Consider the following 20,469-nt stretch of genomic DNA (forward strand, 5'->3'; position numbering starts at 1 on the left):
AAACTCAGACTCTCATAAGCCAACATGTCTAAGGGCTTACCCACACAGCTGGTTCAGATGCTCTTTTTCTGATTGCATTTAATTCACCGATGCAATATTGGTAAGATGGATGCTCCAACCTAAATCAGTCTCTGCTGTTCTATGCAGCTGATGCAGCAAGATACTAGGAGTTGCACATTGCATATTTTGTTTATAGTGAGTTGATTGTTATGATGGTAAGAAAATGTTAAGAAACGTAATTTTAAGTATTCACTGATATCTTCAGGAAACAAGACACGAAAGACAAGAATATTTGCTTCAGAAATTAAAGACAATGACAATTCCTCTAATAACTAAGTATCTTTGTCCCTTATATAAAAGCAAAATGATTCCCCATCACAGATTACTTGATTTCTGGGAAATAAACACTTAACATTAATAGTTTTCCAAAGGGGCTTTAATATACAATTCTGTATTCCACCAAACAAAAGATCAATATCTTTGCAAAAGTTTTTTTTTAAATGAAATATTTATCAGGATCTCTCCTGGGAGTTTTTCATCCCTGAGGCAAGAATACATCAAAGACATTGTATTTTAAACTCTTATCCCCATTCTTCAGCACCTCACACATTGACATTATTAAATGGCTTGCTAACGAATGATAATTAAATCTCTTTGGTTGAAAAGGTTTTGGTGTGGAGAGGTATATATGATGTAAAACGTACACAACCTTTAAATGTTGCAGAACTAAATCAGCGTCTTCCTTTTAACAGATATGAAAATGTAAGGTTGGTTATATTTAGACTCTAGATTTGATACATGAGAAGCAAATTAATGAAAGATAGGCATACTCTAAATGTACAGACTGAGATGTACAGTCAAAGATGTTGCCATCATACTAGCTATCTAGCATAAAAAGGAAATACATTCACCAGTATGGGCTTAATGTTATCGCAAACCTTCCCAATGTTCCTAATGAGTTTTGAGAATGTTTAACATGTATGACTTTAAACTTTCACAGATTCATCTTGTTCCAATAAAGTGATGAATTCTTAAGCTAAATTATTAGCATTCTAGTTATTTTTCATGTTTTTTCATGCTGAAGAAGAGGTAGTTTAAGCCAACATAGGTATGGATCTTTTACAGTTGATTACAATTTTATATGCAATATATTTACTTGGAAGCATGTATCACTGATTTCAACTGAACTTACCTCTAGTCTTGAGTACTTAGAAGTACAACAAAAACTGTAAAAATTGAAATATCTGCTCCAAATATATCTATGGGATGGGGAGTGACTTCATTATGTGCAGCATTCAACTAACTGGGCATAAAAAGTAGCATTGCCTATGCCAGAATGCTACCTTTAAAAAAAGAACACATTAACCTCGAAGAAATATTTTGCTACAAAATATTTTAAAAACCGTAATATTATCTAATCTGTATTCAAAAACATTTTAGTTCAGCTGGACATGCCAATGTCTCTTTTCCGTTCTACTGGATGAGGTTTAATGATGCAATGGTGTTAGGCCACAATTTTGGGAGGTGGGTTATTAAGCGGGAAACCACCTCCGGTGAAGCGTGAAGCTCTGCCTCTCGTTCCTTGGTAGTCATGCTCTATGTTACTCAAGGCTCTCTCCTTTTCCCTTAGGGATGGAAGGAAGGAAGAAAGAAAGAAAGAAAGAAAGAAAGAAAGAAAGAAAGAAAGAGGGCATATTATTATATTTTTTATCTCAGTATCATTTCGAAAAGTTCCAAAAGTTTTAATAGCAGCAATAGCTCTATCAGGAGATCATTAAAAATAAGTTGATGAAAGCTTGTTTAGCTAAACAACCACAATTAGATGCCTGTTTGGATCTAATTAGGTGACTGCTTGCGGTACGCAGAATTATTAAAAATTAGAACTAAATGAGCTTTCCTAATGTTACCTCCTCAAAATGGTCACAGTTTCTCATTAGAAGAAGAATAAATGTAAGACTTGGAATTTCTAATCTTGGCACTACTCCCCCAAATGATTATTTGTTTTTCAAATAAAAAGCTGAAATCATCAAAGGCAAAAAAGGGATTTTTTTCCTATTTGTTGAATTTTAATGAAGAAATTGTGTTAGCCATTTCCACCATTTAACAGACTTACAGAGATAATTATCCAGTCTGTTCTTTTTACACAAAGCCAACACTGCCTATATAACTTTGAACCGATAGCTGTGGCCTATAGACTTGAAGCCATAGGAAGAACAATCACAACTTGAATTTAGCAGCCTTAAGAGAAAGCAGCATAGTTTAACTATCCACTCAGATATTTAATGAGGAAAAGGGAGGGGGCCCAGGAGAGCAATGTGAAAGACACATTTTCCTGAACTGAGATGTACAACTACATAAATGGAGCAAAACATTCCAACAAATTCATCAGATCACTGTAAACTGGTGGTACTAGAGCACAAATCGGGTCCTCCATTAAAAGAGGGCACGTGTTGCGGTGCGACCTGCAACCCAACCCAGTGTTGTGGGGGTAACTGGAAATCAAGGCCACAACCCCTGATATGTCGGTCCTGCATTGCTGGGGTGCAATCTGGCCAATGGGGCGCCGTAAAATGCCGCAACGCGGGACCTATTTAAGCCCATGCAAGGCTGCTGAGCTTCCTCTTTGGGGCCTAATGCATTGGAACACCCACCCACCACTCCTTATAATTAGGGCTTGCGTTGACCTTGCTATGCCGTTGTGTGTTGTCTGTCGTTGGGACAGGGGCACGGTAGGAATTTTCCCCACTTGGCTGATTGGCTGGTGCCATTTGGGTTTCACCTGCCACGTAGCAACTAGTCACAACTTTTAAGTTGTGGATAGGCGCTGGTTCAGGTGATAGGCGTGGCACGTGATGTGGCCACGCCTATGGAAATGCAGGATATTCCGATACAGGAATCCAGGGACTCAATGGTTTGTCGGTCCCTGAAAGGGGTCCGGCCAGTGGCCGAGTCCCGGGGACATCAGAACGGCTGTTTGGCTGTTTCCATCAGCTTTCCCTGGTGTTCATCCTTCTCTGTCCCACAAACGTGGCTCTGGGACAGGGCTGCCTGCAAGGGTGCAGGGAATTAGTCGAACCAGAACCTATGCAACCACTCACTTGGTTGTAATCAATAAAGTTGTGGCCTAAATTCTGCCAAAAACCAAACCAAATATCTGAGTCATGTGTGAATTTATTTTGGGGAAGGTTAAAGGTCTAAACACGCAAAAATGCTGTATTATATTTTTTTTCCTAACAAAATTTTAAACATCTTTGGACTTTTTATGGTACAGATCAAAGCCTCAAAAATGTCTGAAGCTAACAATGGGTTGTATGTATCCAGTGCTAGTTATCCCCAAAGCATACCCACTAAAATTAATGGGCATGTCTCACCTAAGGTCCATTACTTCCACTGCATACCGTATATTTTGAGTAGAACTTAGTTGGATACAACCCTATGGTTCAAAAAACTAAATGGTTTCCTGGAGAATATTTTAAATTTGCTTCCTAGTAAATGTTTTCTTTTAAAAAGTAATTCAAGGACTGTGGCACTGAGGAAAAGAGAAAGGCTGAGATTGTTGCAAGCATGTATGCAACTGTGCACCAAACTCTCCTAAATAATGACTAATGACTGTGATCCAAACATGCAACAGAAGCAAAAGAGAGCTTATGATGATTTTCTGTAGCAGTCCCAAAATCATGCCCTACACTGCAAATTTATTAAAGCTGTAATAGACACTGGACTATATACTACACTAGAAAGATGTAGCTAAGCATGTGCAGGTCTCCTTGACTACATATTTTGGGGGGCAGAAGGAAGGAGAAGGAAATAGTAAGAAAACAATAAAAAGAAAAAAGAGGAAAGGAGATGGCTTGATTCTCCTTTCTGGACTTATAAACATACCGGTAATTCAATATGGAAGTGGCATAAAACTGTCAAAAAATGAAAACCTCACAGTACTGTATGTAATACTCATATATATCTAGGCGTAACTCTATTCCTTATAGATGGTCCATTGCCCTTTAAAAATATAATAGTAGCAGGAAATGAAATTCTAGAAATAAAATACGGCAGATGCTGAAATGGAAAAGCTCAGCCCAGGGTTCAAATTCTAAAGATTATAGCTGTTTTCAAAAGGACACTTAGCTGTTGGAAATGGATTACTAGACATTATGGTAGCTTTATGTATTGATCATAAAGCCCCAGGAAGGCCATTAGCCATGAACAATTGTTGCTAATTCCAAACATCAAGGCAACATTATGCCATTTGCAGATGGGCAGAGGTCGCCTTTGATTGCTGACTGTTTTGCTAATTCAGTCATCAGAACTGTTTGCTATCTAAAAACATGAAGTTCGGGTGGTAAAGGAAGTAAGTAGTTTGAAAACAAATTCCATATTTCTAAATGGGTACTAGTGCAGCTTCTAAAAATCGGGTCCTAGCACAGGAAGGAGCGAAACAGGAATATATTAAATTATTTGAACTGCGCAACGCACACCTAATTCATAGATGGGGGAAAGCATGATTGCAAAAATCTAGACTGGTGACTGAGAACAGAATCAAGAGACTATTAGATCAGTTAAATAATATGTACATGCAGCTAAAGAGACATGTGTGTGATCACATGAAGCTCTAAACATGGGGTTTATCCCAAATTGTGATGTTTGAATGCTTTAAAATTGACAGGTGTGATCTTGAGAATTTCCAGAAACAGGAATGGTCCAGGGCATGGGTAGGCAAACTAAGGCCCAGGGGCCAGATTTGGCCCAATCGCCTTCTAAATCCGGCCCGTGGACGGTCTGGGAATCAGCATGTTTTTACATGAGTAGAATGTATCCTTTTATTTAAAATGCATCTCTGGGTTATTAGTGGGGCCTGCCTGGTGTTTTTACATGAGTAGAATGTGTACTTTTATTTAAAATGCATCTCTGGGTTATTTGTGGGGCATAGGAATTCATTCATTATTTTTTTTCAAAATATAGTCCGGCCCCCCACAAGATCTGAGGGACAGTGGACCGGCCCCCTGCTGAAAAAGTTGCTGACCCCTGGTCCTGGGTTTTGTAATATGTAGCTGATTTTGGAAGACTGGCTATATACTCTGTTCAGATTCCAATGTGAAGGAACAAAGCCCTCATCAATGAGAAAGAGCAAAGCAGTTATTGGCATCCATCTGTCTCGAGAGACAATGGAGTGTGCCTTCTGGGGTGAAGTCAAACTGCTAATGCCCCATACACCAAACAAAGCACTGATGGGATGCAATTAAAATATGTCTGGAAATAGCAAACCAAGAGAGGAATTCAGCATCAAGCTATTACATCAGTGCAAGCATTTTTTCTTGGAAGATGAAATTATCTCCCCTTTCCTTCCCCTACAGCCAATTTAGGGGTGTAAGTGGGTGCACGATTTATGCACAGGGGAGAAGTGGGGAGCCCTGTTGCACTAGCAGGATTCATTGCGCTGTCTCCTGCTAGTGCAACAGTTTACTTGAGTCTGGACCAACATAAAACCCCTGGAACAGAAATGAAATGCAGGGGGGAAGAGGGCAGGATGTGGCTGGGGGGAAAAACAGTTGTAATTAAAGGATTAAGAAAGCTGGGCAGTGACATGGAAAAAGAGATAAAACTACACTTGGGGGAATTTTCACACAAGTGGCTTACAGGAAGTACTCAATATTTGGCAATTTCACGTATCTCACCAGGGGAACATGTATCCACACACATGAGATTGCTGTCATAATCCGATCTCAGCTGAGCAATAATTTATTATTAAATAATGTAATTATTACCACCACTGATACTATCACTTACTTGTGTTCATGTTCCTTGCGTTTTTGAGTGAGGTATTTCTTCTTTACATTTAGAAGCTCATTGGCAAGTCTTTCAATTTCATATTTGTATTCTTGACTCTGTGATTCATACATGTTCAATTCAGATGACAAAACCTTAAAAAAAAGAACAAACAAATGTCATGGTGATTTGTTGTCTTCTTGTACCTAAATGGCTTTTATAAATAATTGTTATTTAAATCTGTCCCTGCACTGGGTCACAATTGATCCTCTCATTCTGTATCATCATGATGCATTAATTTATATACTGCTTAATGTCTGCATGCTCGTAAGCAGTTTACAAAGCATAAAGACCAGTTGTACAACATGGTTAAAATACAGAATCATTAAAAGCATGCCATAATTAAAATACACAATACACAGCTTAGAATACACAATAAAACAATCATTTAGTTTCATTGATACCAATACTGATAGCAGTTATTACATACAAACTATTTCCATTTGCACAGCACATGAATAGATATACTATACTTACTGTGACACTCTGATAGTATTAAAAATCTTTTGAGATAAGTCAAGAACAATATTCATGTGGCTTAAAAATCATAAGGCTTAGAAAAGAACAAATTTAATGTTTTGTACTAGTGTTTTTGTTTCTCTGGGTTGAATCATACTGAGTGAACCCCCTAAAATAAATGCACATTACTAACTTAGATTCAGGTAGGTAGTCATGTTGGTCTGATGCAGCTGAAATAAAAAAAAAATTAAAAATAGTCCAGTAGCACCTTAGAGACCAACTAAGTTTGTTCTGAGTATAAGCTTTCGTGTGCATGCACACTTCTTCAGATACCAATACTGAATATTGTTCTTGACTATCTCAAAAGATTTTTCATACTATCAGAATGTTACAGTAAGTATAGTATATCTATTCATGGGCTGTGCAAATGGAAGCAGTCTGTATGTAATAACTGCTATCAATATTGGTATCAATGAAACTAAATGATTGTTTTATCATATCTGAAGAAGTGTGCATGCACACGAAAGCTCATACCAAGAACAAACTTAATTGGTCTCTAAGGTGCTACTGGAAGGAATTTTTTTGTTTTAACTTAGGTCCATTAATTTAAATGGATCTGCTCTACCTTTGTTGGCTACAACTCTTTGACCATAAGCATAGACTGTTATTTTAGTTTCAAACATTACTCTATGAGCCCACAAACTTTAAAACAACCCAGACAACTAATTGCTGTGTTTTATCCAATGTCTGTGTAATATGTTGAGTGCAAAAGCCAGCACAAAAATCTTAATGGTCATCTCCTATCCGAGGTATAAGTTGCAGCCTTAGTTATTACCACCTATGGCAAATGGGTATTACTTTTCATGCTGATTTCCTTAGAATGCGTAAACAAGGGTGGGGGAGGGGAAAGAATGCACTCTATTGTATTTTCACGCAATGAAAATGAAGGAAGAGCACTACATTACATATTAGCTGTTGCTGCTTAACATGGTGCATCAAGCGGTTCCAGGAGGCATAAACAAGCTTTTCTCACCCAGGAAACCCTGCCTTACAGTGACAAGGGGTTAAGAAAGATTACTCTTGTCAGCCCTCTAATAAGATGCGAGGCTAATATAAGTCAATGCACCGTTAGAGAAAAATGAAGGGTTTAGCAATGTTTTCTCAATCCGTTTCTGCTAGCTTGTTAAGGACAGAAGGAAAACTGTTTTGACGGGGATGTTTAAAAAAAACTCATTTAAAAAGGAAATTAAGTCTCGTATAAAAATCTGGCAGCATCTCCAAAGACCCAAGTGGAATGCGCATTTATAGTAATAGGCTGTAAATTTATGCTCTAATTAGATTTTCATTTCTTAAATTTTATAAACAAATATTATACCACGAAATGCTAACAACAGTGTTAGGCAATTCATACAATAGCTTTCTTCAGAATTGTATGTGTAAAGAACTCGTGGGCATTTCCCAAAAAGCACAGTTCATATGATTCATAAGAATAGCCATGCTAAATTATGGATCACCAAACTTTATGATAGTGGCAGTTTTATTTTCGTTCTGTTTCCTAATGATCCCAACATGGAATTTGCTTTTTCCACAGCTGCCACACACATCTTTATCAAGTTGTCCACTATGACCCCAAGTCCTATTCCTAGACAGTCACCATCAGCTCAGATCCTATTAGCATATATGTGAAATTAATCATCACTTTGCTCTTCCTTACATTGAACGGCATTCTCTTTTTATTGCCCATTCAACCAGTTTAGAGAGATCCTTTTGAAGCTCCTTACAGTGCATTTCTATTTTAACCACCTTGAACAATATAGTGCAATCGGGAAATTTGGTTGCTTCACTGCTCCTAATGCCTATCATTGTGGGAGCTCCACTTACTACATCCCTCTGTTAGGAGAACTGTCCATTTATTCCTACACTCTGCTTCCTGTTTCTTACCCAGTTACTGATTAATAACAGGACTTTTAATCATTCCATAACTGCTAAGCTTACTCAGGAGCCTTTGGTGAGGTATTGTTTCAAAAGTATAAAATATCAACTGGTTCACCTCTACCAATACATTTGCATACTGCCTCTGAAAAAGACTTTACCGAAAGCATGCTGCTTCTGCTTGATAAGTTACTCAGAAGAATTCTGCCTCTAAATTTGGAGGTCCCATTTACCTTCCTGGGGTAAAAACATACTTGTAGTTCTATTCTTAAAGTACTTATCCATGAATTAAGAAGTATACCTCCAGGTTCAAAATGTTTTTCAAAACACAAGTCCTTATGTCCCTGACAATAATGATTTCCTACTTCCTGGGGCTGGGGAGTACAATCTATCTATTTCTACACTTACTATTTATATAATGAATTATTGGAAATGACTCTTACTTTAAGTTGCTTGGTCTTCTCCCGCAGAGTGTGCCGATACAACTGCAACTGTTCTGCTGCTTCTGGTCCAGGCTGACGGGCCAAGAGGTGCTTCAGCTCTACATACAGTTTCTCCTTCTCCTAGGAGACAAGGTGAGGTGAAACCAATTTGTAAGTTACGCTTGTCCACTTGCCACCTCAGAATGTATGTAAGGAGAGGGAATGCAAAGACATAAGAACAGAAATATAAAAACAACCCAGACCATAAAGATTTTCATAAGCTAACTATTTTTGTTTAGCTGTGGTGCTTTACTTCTTCTCAAACAAAAAATCGTATCTGCTATCTTAGTAAATATGGTTTATCCTGAATCAATTCCTCCAACAAGTGAGTCCACTTATACCGATGAATCTATTTTGCACCTGTACTACACCAAGTGGCTACCAGCAAGCATATGAAAATGTTGCACAGTATATTAATGAAAAATGTAAATCACGCTGTAAGACAGTAATGAGGTAATCCTTTCTAATTTTCATAAGGTTTTACAGTTTAAAAACTGATCATTCTAAGATATTATTTTATTTATATTTTTGTATCTTAAAACATTTGCTCTCAGTATCATAGTGCTTTTAAACTAGCCTGCAAGAAGAATCATATATAACATATATAACAATTAGCCAAGCACTAATATTCCAAAAACCCAAGAAAGCTAACAACATAATTAGAACAGAGAAGCACAGATTTAACAACCACCATACAAATACATAATTATATGGATAACTCATAGGCACAACACAGAACTTTTATCAAGAGCATATGCGAAAATACAAACATGCTGGCCTATAATGCTGATTCAAGGAAAATAGAAAAGTTTTGCATCTTTTCACTGTTAATTTGAGCTGAATTTTGCGTCTCACTATAGTTTTGCGTCTCTTTAACAAAGTATGGTACATGCATCTCAAACCATATGGTTCTACTTTTGCAGGTGTTCATGTTTATTGAGGTGGCTAGTGCAGAACTCAAGGTTTGAGTTCGCTGATTGCAGTTGCACTTTCGTCCTTTTCCCTAGGCTATATAATTGGGCTTAAAACCCCAGAGTGTTTGACATATCATATTGAAGCATACACTACTGAAGATAAATTCAATTTCAATCCTCTGTTGTAATTTTTAAATTGATTTTGTTATCTTTGAGGGTTTTATAAACAATCAAGCCGTGTGTAAATTCTATAAAATAAATAATAATCCTAGACACTGACATTTTTTTCATGCAGAGTTCATCTTGCAACATGCTTAAGATTTGCATTACCAAATGCACTCCTAATATACCAGTATTCTATCCTTAGTTACAATCACCTGCTCAAAATTAATATTTTGTTGAAACATGTTTGAAATATGCAATGATGTACTAACAAAACTGATTTAGTTTTCCCTCATTTTTATGATCTTGATCCTGCCCTTTCTTCAAGGAATCTAGGCAATGGTTTGAAAGAGAGGTTAATATAATGATTAATTATTACAAACTAGGGAAAGTAATATGTTAGTGCTGTAAAACTTGCCCTCACTATACAGTTTTTGACAAATGCTGAAGACACACCACTTTACCCTGGCCATTAAACACTATGCTTTTGGGACCCACACTATTTTTGTGATTGCAATTTGTTTTAAACTCTTTGCACTGTATTTTAAATTGTTGTGATCCACCCTCAGATCTTAAGAGTGAAAGCCTGGTAGTAAGATGATGATGATGTGTAGAAAATACTTGTATGGGTAGGAATCCATAACCTGCAAAACCTTTGAGTTTTGGCCACTGTTGTATCCCAGTTTACTTAGACTTTTTTACAACAATCAAAAAGAGTGCCAGCAATTATTTCACCAAAAGTCACAAAATCTGGTCTCTCTTCCACCCTACACAAAGTTCTTTTAGTTTCCGGCTTCGTGTTTCCAGTGCACCAGGAATAGAGTTTCTCCCAACACCGCGAGAGAGAGACAGACAGAGATAATCAGATAATGATGGAGGAATTTCATTATCTGCATTCCTCTTTGGTTGGAAGAGGAACCAGGCTCTCATCCACCGTTTGCCTGGCGGTCTGGCACTCGCTGCCCCATGGAATGTGACGGCAGGTAAAGGCACTGGGTGCATGGAGCACTCAATCTGCTGCGACCCCCCCCCCCCCATCTCATCCCTGGAAGCATAGGTTATCCTGTTAATTGGACTTTAATTGGAGTAAACTACAGGTGCATGCCAGAGACAATGAGATAAGAAGCTACAAAAACAACCCAGCTACAAGGATGTGAAAGGTTTGGATTGAGAGTAGATTTCATTCAGTGAAAGAGACGACGAGGGGAGGAGAGCCCACGGTTTGCTTACTTAAGGTTTTTCTCTACATTTATGATACAGCAACCCCCACTCCAGAATGCAAGTTTTATTTAAAAATATCTGCACAAGTGAGGATGGAATAAATTGGAATAGAATATGGAATTTAACAAAATTGGAACTGCGTATGTGAGAGAAAGGAACTGAGAGGGAAGGGGGGGGGAGAAATGCTATGCTTTGAAAATATAGAGCAAAATCCTCCCTAATCTCTATTATACACAAAGGAATGTGTTTGAGATAAGGATAAATGGTCATAAATCAGTGGCAGGGAGGAAATGAGCCTACCAGCTGCGAGAATAGACGTTTTTGGATTAACTGTCTGAAGTCTAGATTCAGATGATTCTTGCTAGGCTGCAAAAATGGCGAAGATGGCTTGTTTACTGGAAGCCGAATCACAGGATGAAGTGATGCAGTGACTTTTGGAAACTGTGAGATAACAGCTTCTCCCAAGACATCACGGAAACCATCAACAGTTGCAGGAATACACCACCATAAATGGATGGGAAAACATGGGAAAAATTGTCACATGCAGGAAAGAATAAGGATTACAGCTAAAGTTCCTCACGTGAAACTTTATAAATTACCTATTATGCCAACACTAATTGAAATCACAAAATTGTAGCTGTTATATTATATCTGAATGGAAATTATTAAAATTTTGGAAAGCAGAAAAAATGTAGAAGAATGAACTCATCAACTCTAGCATGCGAGGCGGCTAGTTTAATTAAATTGTATAATTTGACATACGAATATTTGGCATTAATAACTGTATTAATTGGATAAAATTGGTATTTTATAATGAAGCTGTTATTGGAACGATACTGGAAAATAAAAATAAAAAAAGTTTTTTTAAAAAAACCACCAGTTCTTCTAGTTTCTCCTTGAAATGATAGATGCTGTAGTTCAACATTTTGCTGAAAGAAAGTCTTTCATCTTTGTCACTGATCTTTTCATTCACATTTTGCATGGATTCTTTCTGCTTTAAATCCAGTCTCATTTTGCAATATTTGACAATGTCCTTACAATGCTCAAACAAAGTGGCTGCATCTTTCATGGTTTGTTTTGTGGCCGGTTAATCAGAAACTGAAAAGCAACATGACAGAGCAGAAAATACAGTTGCTGAATGATGTCAAATATGCTTAAGGCCTTTTTAAAAATTTCTTTGAATTTTTCCTTTTTTTTGAGTGTATACATGAGAAACATTTTATTGCTGTTCACAAAACTATGCATTTTTTTTGTATCACTGTCAAGATATGTGCACTTCAAACCGCAGCCCAAGAAGGACAAAGAAACTCTAGGAATAAGTTGCAATTTACCATTTCTTTATCCCAGTTGGAATCTGTATTGGATTTAAAATAGTTTTCATATATGTAACTTTCAACTGCTTTTATATAAATATGTTTTTATATTTTTTATATATATAGGTTTTGTGAAGTTGCTGCTAGATGCTTCATAAAGGTAAAGGGGCCCCTGACCGTTAGGTCCAGATGTGGATGACTCTGGGGTTGTGGTGCTCATCTCGCTTTACTGGTCGAGGGAGCCAGCGTATAGCTTCCGGGTCATGTGGCCAGCATGACTAAGCCACTTCTGGCAAACCAGAGCAGCGCACGGAAACGCTGTTTACCTTCCCGCCAGAGCGGTACCTATTTATCTACTTGCACTTTGACGTGCTTTCGAACTGCTAGGTTGGCAGGAGCAGGGACCGAGCAATGGGAGCTCACCCCGTCGCAGGAATTCGAACCACCAACCTTCTGATCGGCAAGCCCTAGGCTCTGTGGTTTATACCACAGCACCACCCGTGTCCCATAGATGCTTCATGGAAGGTGATTAATAAATGAAATAAGTGGTATGTTGTGAACCACCCTGTTATCTCTGGATGAAGGCAAAAATCTCTGGATGATATGTGCAAGAATCAGGAGTAAATATAGCTCAGCTCAGACCTGTTGAATTTGCAGCATAACAGTTCAAGGAGGATGCTGATGAACTAGAAAAGATTCAAAAGACAGCAAAGATTACAAACAGTCTAAAACGCAAGCCATAGAATTATGGGGAATGTTGTGCTTTGATTAGAGTGGGGAAAGGGGGGTTAAGTTGACTTGTGTGGTACTTAAAATGTTGTTAATGAAGATGAACATTTGCTCAACATTTTCTATAAGGATAGAGCATAAAGCAATGAACTTGGAGTACCAGAATACAACTTTCAGTTAACACTGGAGTGGGTAAAGACAATAGCAGCTTAGGAACAGTCTAGGTAAGCTGTGAAAATTCTTCTGTAATTTTTATTAAGAGATTGGGTAGTCATCCATTAGGAATTCTTTTGGCATGTTATTCTCTAGAGCAGGCATAGGCAAACTAGGCCCTCCAGATGTTTTGGGACTACAACTGCCATCATCCCTAGCTAACAGGACCAGTGGTCAGGGATGATGGGAATTGTAGTCTCAAAACATATGGAGGGCCGGGTTTGCCTATGCCTGCTCTAGAGGGCATATGTGATCCCCTCCAATTCTAAGATTCTGCAATTTAAAGAATGTAGCTAAAACCTAGTGGAAAGGGTTTATTGGCCCTTGAAAAGGTTATTATGAAGAAGACTAATTCTGCGTTTGGACAGAAGCACAGATTTTTCAACTAAAGCTCTGATGTGTCTTTGAAAGCCAGTAGAGGGCCAAACAGACACAACTAGCAAGAGCTGATGTATGTTATTCAATAAAATCAAAAGGTCTTGGGAAATTAAACAGCAAAGACATGGCACAGCTTAGAAATGGCTTAGGTGCTAGAAAACAAAGAAACAGAACGGTCTCAGTGGCTTCAGAATGCCTCTTCACATGGCTTCCTTCCAGTTACAATTTCTTCATGGAGCAGAAAAAAACAAAAACGGTCCCCAGATTTTATCTGCTAAACCCAAAAGTGTTCTTTTATGACAGATGGGTTATCATCAGCATCCAATTGCTATATTGGATCAGACCAGTGGTCTGTCAAACCCAGTGTTTTTTTCTTGGAACAGTGGCCAATGCCAGATTATGCTGTGAAAGAGCACAGCAATGGAGTATATTTTAAAATCTAGTATTTATTCATTAAATTCTTTAGAAGCTGAACTGAAAAATGGAGAATAATCACTTTTTTATTCCACCATAAAAAGCATTTCCACTTTTTTTCTAGGGCAAATTAATTTGTTGTTGTTGTTGTTGTTGTTGTTGTTGTTTAGGGGGTACCCCAGACGCAAATTGAGAAGTCTACACCACTGAACCTTGTATTTCGATGGTGGCTGCACTCCATTGCGAGCCACTTCAAAGCCCCAACTGGCTGCAGCTTTGGCATATTTTTTTCCCTTCAAATACACCTTATTCTTCCTAACAAGAGTGACCTAATCACAAATCTTGTCAGATTTCAATACATGACTACACTACTGACAGTAAACCAAGTCCTAAAAGGTATTAAGCCATTCTGAATTAACTTTCACTGTATTATAGAGAAAGCTGATTTTTAAATCATATGAATGGTGCTGAAGTGACAGTCAATTGGGGCTTCCAATACAAGCCAACAGGTCTGAAAAATATAAGCTTGAGGGTGGCCTTTTGGGAAACTTTGTAGGTCTCCCGAAAGTATGTGTGCGTGTGCTGAAAATGGTTGCTAGATAGCATTTCAACCGAACGAATACTTAAACAAAAAACGTCCTCTGCTTTTCTATTGATGTTATTCTTTGAAGAAATCAGTAGAGATATCTTGCCCTTCTATTTAGATAAGGGGTGATATCCATTGTTAGTTATACTCAAAAAAGAACTATGGAAGTCAATGGATTTAAAGAACCCACATCTATTAATTTTAGTGGGTCTACTCCAAATATGATTTAGTCAACCTAGAATCCCAGAATCTGTCTTAATACAGGTTTGGCAATTCATCAGAGGATTTCTGTTTTATTGAAATTGTCTGTTAGAAATGAAGCCCTAAACTACTAGTTTCTGGATTACCTTAAAAAATAAGTACTGCACAGTAAACAGACAAATATGTTGGGAATCTGTCAGTACCATAAATGACTCAGAAATACAAGAGAAAAGAATGGTAATGTTAAAAGGGACATCCTTGACCCATTTTTTATTGTTTTACTTGATGTATTTAACTGGTAATGAGTTTCAGACTCGCATTTCTGTAGAAAGCTTTGAATCATGATACTTCAACAAGAAAGGAAGAAAAATATTTTAAATGGAGATGAAGAAGGGGGGGGGGAGATTGAACCCACATTGGTATTTTGCTTCACATTTAAGCTGCCTTTGCTGATCATCCTCTTTGCCTGCTTTTCTTGCTACTATGTAGCACTATAAGTCTTCCTGTCAGACTCCTGGGTGTGAATAAAAAGAACTGTAGAAAAAACATCTATCTACTGTACACATACTTCTAGTTAATCACTCAATTGCATGAAGTGTGGCCAATATTTTCAAAAGCAATTCATGATCTTGAAGCCTGGAGCCAGAGAGACTGCACTTGTTATGAATAAAGCTTACCTATTTTTTTGACTTTTTGGTATCCATGAACAAAGACACCAAAATAAAATGAAAAATATCAATATCATTTACAAGATACATTTTCTTTCACAATACAACCTCATAATTATTACAGAGATCACTGTTTTGAAAATATCCCACAACAAAAACCACTAGTTTACTCATTATGCAATTCGAAATAGGATCAAACTGTTTTTCACACAGTTGGCTTTCCCATTAGTTGCGATTATAGAAGATGGCAACTGTTTTCACAACCAAGCATGTCCCAGCCTTGAATGTTGTACATGTTAGTATTTTGTAAGAGGGCCCTGCTAATATGGATAAATAAGGAGCAGTTGATAGACCGCTGGTCTTATTTGCAATTGGTTTCCAATTTATTTCTCTCGTAACCCTCAACAAGGGCCAACCAAGTCCTCTGAACATTGTGCAATGGAGTGGATAATAACCCCATTTAGAGACAATGCATACATTTCTATTAGAAAGAGAAAACTATCCTATGCAGCTGAAACTGGTTTCCTCTCCAATATGTATTACTGCCATCATCTAGCAGCAGCAGAACCACATGTCTTGTATTACACCCATTATCATTCTCACTAAACAGTGTCTATTTCTTTTAAGTCTTGTCATTTAATTTGTCACTGAGTTAAGATCACCAAATGTCAGGAAAACATCAAAAGGAAGCCCATTATACCTAATTCTTTCTTCTTCAAAAAAGAAGCAAAGTGTGTGTTAACAGTGGTCATTTGCCTACATTCTGCTACTGTATTCCAGTAAGCCAGAAGTTTCACTTCTGGAGGACAGGACTCCTGAATCCCATTTGACAGAATTTATCTTTCCAATTTACTTAAAGGAAATGCAACCAAAATTATAGATACTAAAGAAGTTTGGTTCTCTTATGTGGGGGCTGAAAGGCAAAAGAAGCAAGTGAGTCCCATACCTATTCTAGCTTGGATATAGCTTGAAGAGGGGTTTGCCTCCAATCCCCCAACTCTTGCCCTCCCTGCTTCAAAGGCAAACCACCCCATTTTTAAATTTTTTTTTACAAAAGTGGCAAAAAAGGCTCATTAACACCATCCTGAAATTGAAATGATATCCCAGAGCATGCTCAAGGCTTTGAGCATTTTACATGTCTGCACAGCTAACATGGAGAGCTCTTCCCCCATAAATATACCGGTACTCTTGTGTTCCCTTCTGGCTTCAGACTGCCTATAGCTTGGACATTCATTCACAAAGTTCTATTAAATATTTTCGTTATTTGGATGTTTTATGCCACTTTGCTTCTCTAAAGCCTGACTTATTGCTGCTCAACATTTATGAGAAAAAATAACATTGGTTGTTCCAAATTAAAATGCCAGTCATCTCTGAGTGAAAGTTCTTATTCAGATTTAAGTAAACATAACATGCCCATGGACTAGAAAAAAGATCAAACTTATCCATCCTTAAAGAAATCAGCCCTGAGTGCTCACTGGAAGGACAGATCCTGAAGTTGAGGCTCCAGTACATTGGCCACCTCATGAAAAGAGAAGACTCCCTAGAAAAGACCCTGATGTTGGGAAAGATGGAAGGCACAAGGAGAAGGGGACGACAGAGGATGAGATGGTTGGACAGTGTTCTCGAAGCGACTAGCATGAGTTTGGCCAAACTGCAGGAGGCAGTGAAAGATAGGCGTGCTTGGGGTGCTCTGGTCCATAGGGTCACGAAGAGTCGGACACGACTGAACAACTGAACAACAACAACAACATGCCCTCTGATCATAAGATGGTATGCCGCAAGCCAAATGCAGCTCATCTTTAAAACTAGTTGTTTACTAAAGTAAAACAAAGCCTATTAATTAGAGAATCATTGCAGAGCAATGTACACCCTATAAACATTAAATTAAAACAGAGTAACAGTGTTCTCATTAGGGGGCTTAAAATAAAATACAAAAAATGTAATAGCCAAGTACTCAGATTGCTTTATATGTTGATGTCTGCCCCATCCCTTTGAAAAGGGATGGGCTGTATGCACAATTGAATAAATTAATGAGAAGGGTACATAACAAAGTGGATCACAATAAAATACCAGGAGAAATGCAGACTGCTGTTAACAATAAAGCCAGAGCAAAGATAAATGAAACAGTACATAGAGAAGGGCCACAGTAGAGACCCTATATCCTTGATAGACTCCTACCCTATTCCCATAGTAAATAATGCTTATGAGAACTGCACATCAAGGAGGGGACTCAGACTGAGGGTTTGAGGCTTTTTAGCATTTCTGCCAGTGTATATTATTTGTATAAATAAACCTTAGGATTATTTTTAGCAAATCCTGCCAGCCTGTAAGATTTGTTTTTCCAGTAGTGCTTGAAGAAGCCCATGGATCTGCCTCTAGGCTAAACCATGACAACATATTTCTGAACCTGTCACTCCATTTATTTTTATATTTGGTGTTTCCTTCTTCTGAATGTGAACTAGCTGCCGTCTTAATCAGATTTTGATCCTACTAGTGCCTTGCATGAAACAAATTCAGGATACAGAATTTCAGCTACTAAGTTGCACACATGCGGGTTGATGGAGGCTAATGTAACCCAGGTCATTGATCTCTGCTGTACAACACAAGCCTGCACAACTTGTGACCCACAAATAGTGTCAGTTCTTAGAATAAATAAAAAAATTATAATATTGGGTAGGATCCAGAGTAGAACCTTTCAGCAAAGGAACAGAACTTCCAGAAAAAATCTCTGTAATATGTTTACCTGTCCACTACCACCTAGCAACACACCCACAGGCCAGCACTAATACCTCTCTCTGCAATCCAGACTACAATTCTATTGCAAGCAGAAAAGAAGAGAGAGAAAGGACTAGAAGTCTTCCACTAAATATATCATTCATTTGCAGAGGAACACTACATTTCCTGCTTGCTCACTCTGATCACTCTTCCAAAGCCAAGTTGATTATCAAAGGCCAGTATTCAGGCCTTATGAACTGCATGCTCTTGTAGTCCTCTTCTTACAGATAACAGAATGCTGCCCAGGGAAACACCAATGCAGCAGCTAACAATTCTGAACACACAAGGGTGTTCACTTTGATGGGTTTTTTTTTCCTGAGTCAGGCCATTGCACTAGTCTAAAAAATGGCACAAGTGCTAACTCTGTCATTAGGAAGCCCAGTCTGTCATTTTAACTAGAGATGATCAACAGTCTCACTCCTAATGAAGATTTATTCACCGTCCAAGTAGTCACATTACAATTCTAGTCCTCCAATGCTGCTGCCTTGGTTACATATTTCTGAAATAACTAGATCCTTGTTAAACACCAAGAACCTCTCACTACATTTTGCAAATCCCTGCTATATATTTCTTCTGCTTTGCATGCAGAAATGTGCACTACATATCTTTGTAAAATGTATTTTTTGTTTTACTTGTTCTTGGACAACTGCGGGTCACTGCAAACAAAAGGATTCTTTTATGCTTTCTATTACCTATATGGTGGGACATTCAATAAAGCATTTGTAGAATACCTATCTATGTAAATATCAGCTATTAACAAATGCACAGCACAGACTGCACAAACATTATTGTGGGTGCTATCAAGAATATTAGATGTTAGTTATCATCCTATCAGTCCAACATCAGCCTCCCCAGAATTCTTGTCATCATTTCAGATCACATTAGAACCCAAAACTGCTCCTCACATTTTTCTTTAGCAACTACCATCCTAAACTAATATTTCAGCACACTCTGCTTGCTGGTAGATACAACTTCTAGAGTAATTCTGGGTATTCCAAGAAAAGAATTTATAGCAAATAGAAAGAGCCAGAACTGCTGCTATTCATCGGAGACTGAGACTAATGTCATAATCAAGGTTCCAGAGTTAAGAGCAGGATTTTAACAGAAAGTTTAAAATATTTTAAAAGCTGTGCCACTTATTGTTCTAAAAATGCTCCTAAAACATTTAATCTTACAAAGACTTTAATTGCAATTAGTGGAAGAATTATAGTGAGGGTTGACATTGCATTGATGAGGAAAACAAAAGTCAGTTGCCGGTACTCTGCTTTGAGGGTTTCATGTTTATTGCCATTATAACCAAAATGTCAACCACACTGAACTCCAGAACTATTTGTTTATGATGCCATGAAGCAGTAAAAATTCCAAGTGGACTAAGAACCCTTCTGCAAGATGTTACATAGGAAGCTGATACTAGTTTAAATGCAACAATGTATAGCCATGTTCAGTTTACTTCTATAAGCACAGTGAGGTTGTTTTCTTCTTTTTTAAGTTTTTGCATAATAAGAACATTTTCAGCTCAGGATGCCTATGATGAAATGTTTTATGAGGCATATGAAAAATTAGCATACAGTAACCTTCACTTTTTTCTTTTCTTTTACAACAATGGGGAAAAGTTGCCTTAAGCTTTCCAAGATAGATGCAATATGGATGTTCTCAATAAACTCTTCTTAAAAGGTCTTTCACTTGTGATAAATTTCAGCAAACACTTCTGAAAGCTGCAACGTTTCAGTTCATATAAATCAGGAAGTCCATGAGCTGCACTCATTGTCATGTGTGTGCCATATTTGGCTTCCTTTTTAAAAGCTATCCACCTTCCTTGATCAGCACTGAAAAATCATATTCTACAGAAGAGCAAAGACTCTTTGAGCAAAGAGACTGAACCTTCAACCTTTATGTTTCTTATTTTGCTTCCTATCTAGAAGCCTTCCTATACGCCTGCACCTCGGACTTATTTGTTCAGCTGCAGCCCCTTCCTGTTCCAAAAAGCTATATCTATGACTTTCTGCGCCTGTTTGGGCTTCCGGGGAACTTTGGCTGTGTTCCAGCCTGCTCCCCATTCCTCCCTAATCAGTCAGCCGTCCAAGGTCAGCGGGAGTCGACGCTGGCAGCTGTGGGTTCTCCTGTGCCAGCTTGAAAGCCCAGCCTCCCTGTTCCTGACTGCATTCTGCAGCCGGCTGCGAGATTACACTTGGAGCTGGT

General features: G+C 38.0%; 1 protein-coding gene across 1 annotated transcript in view; it reads right to left on the reverse strand.

The window, feature by feature from the left end:
• Nucleotides 1-418: 418 nt before the first annotated feature.
• Nucleotides 419-20,469, reverse strand: part of CFAP58 (cilia and flagella associated protein 58) — an 80,681-nt gene continuing 60,630 nt past the window's right edge. Inside the window, 3 exon segments of the mRNA XM_033148160.1 lie at nucleotides 419-1,625; nucleotides 5,785-5,918; nucleotides 8,658-8,777. Coding sequence (XP_033004051.1) covers nucleotides 1,505-1,625; nucleotides 5,785-5,918; nucleotides 8,658-8,777 — 375 coding nt within the window. The 3' untranslated portion in view covers nucleotides 419-1,504.

This window comes from Lacerta agilis, chromosome 5 (assembly GCF_009819535.1).
Source record: "Lacerta agilis isolate rLacAgi1 chromosome 5, rLacAgi1.pri, whole genome shotgun sequence".
NCBI lineage: Eukaryota > Metazoa > Chordata > Lepidosauria > Squamata > Lacertidae > Lacerta > Lacerta agilis.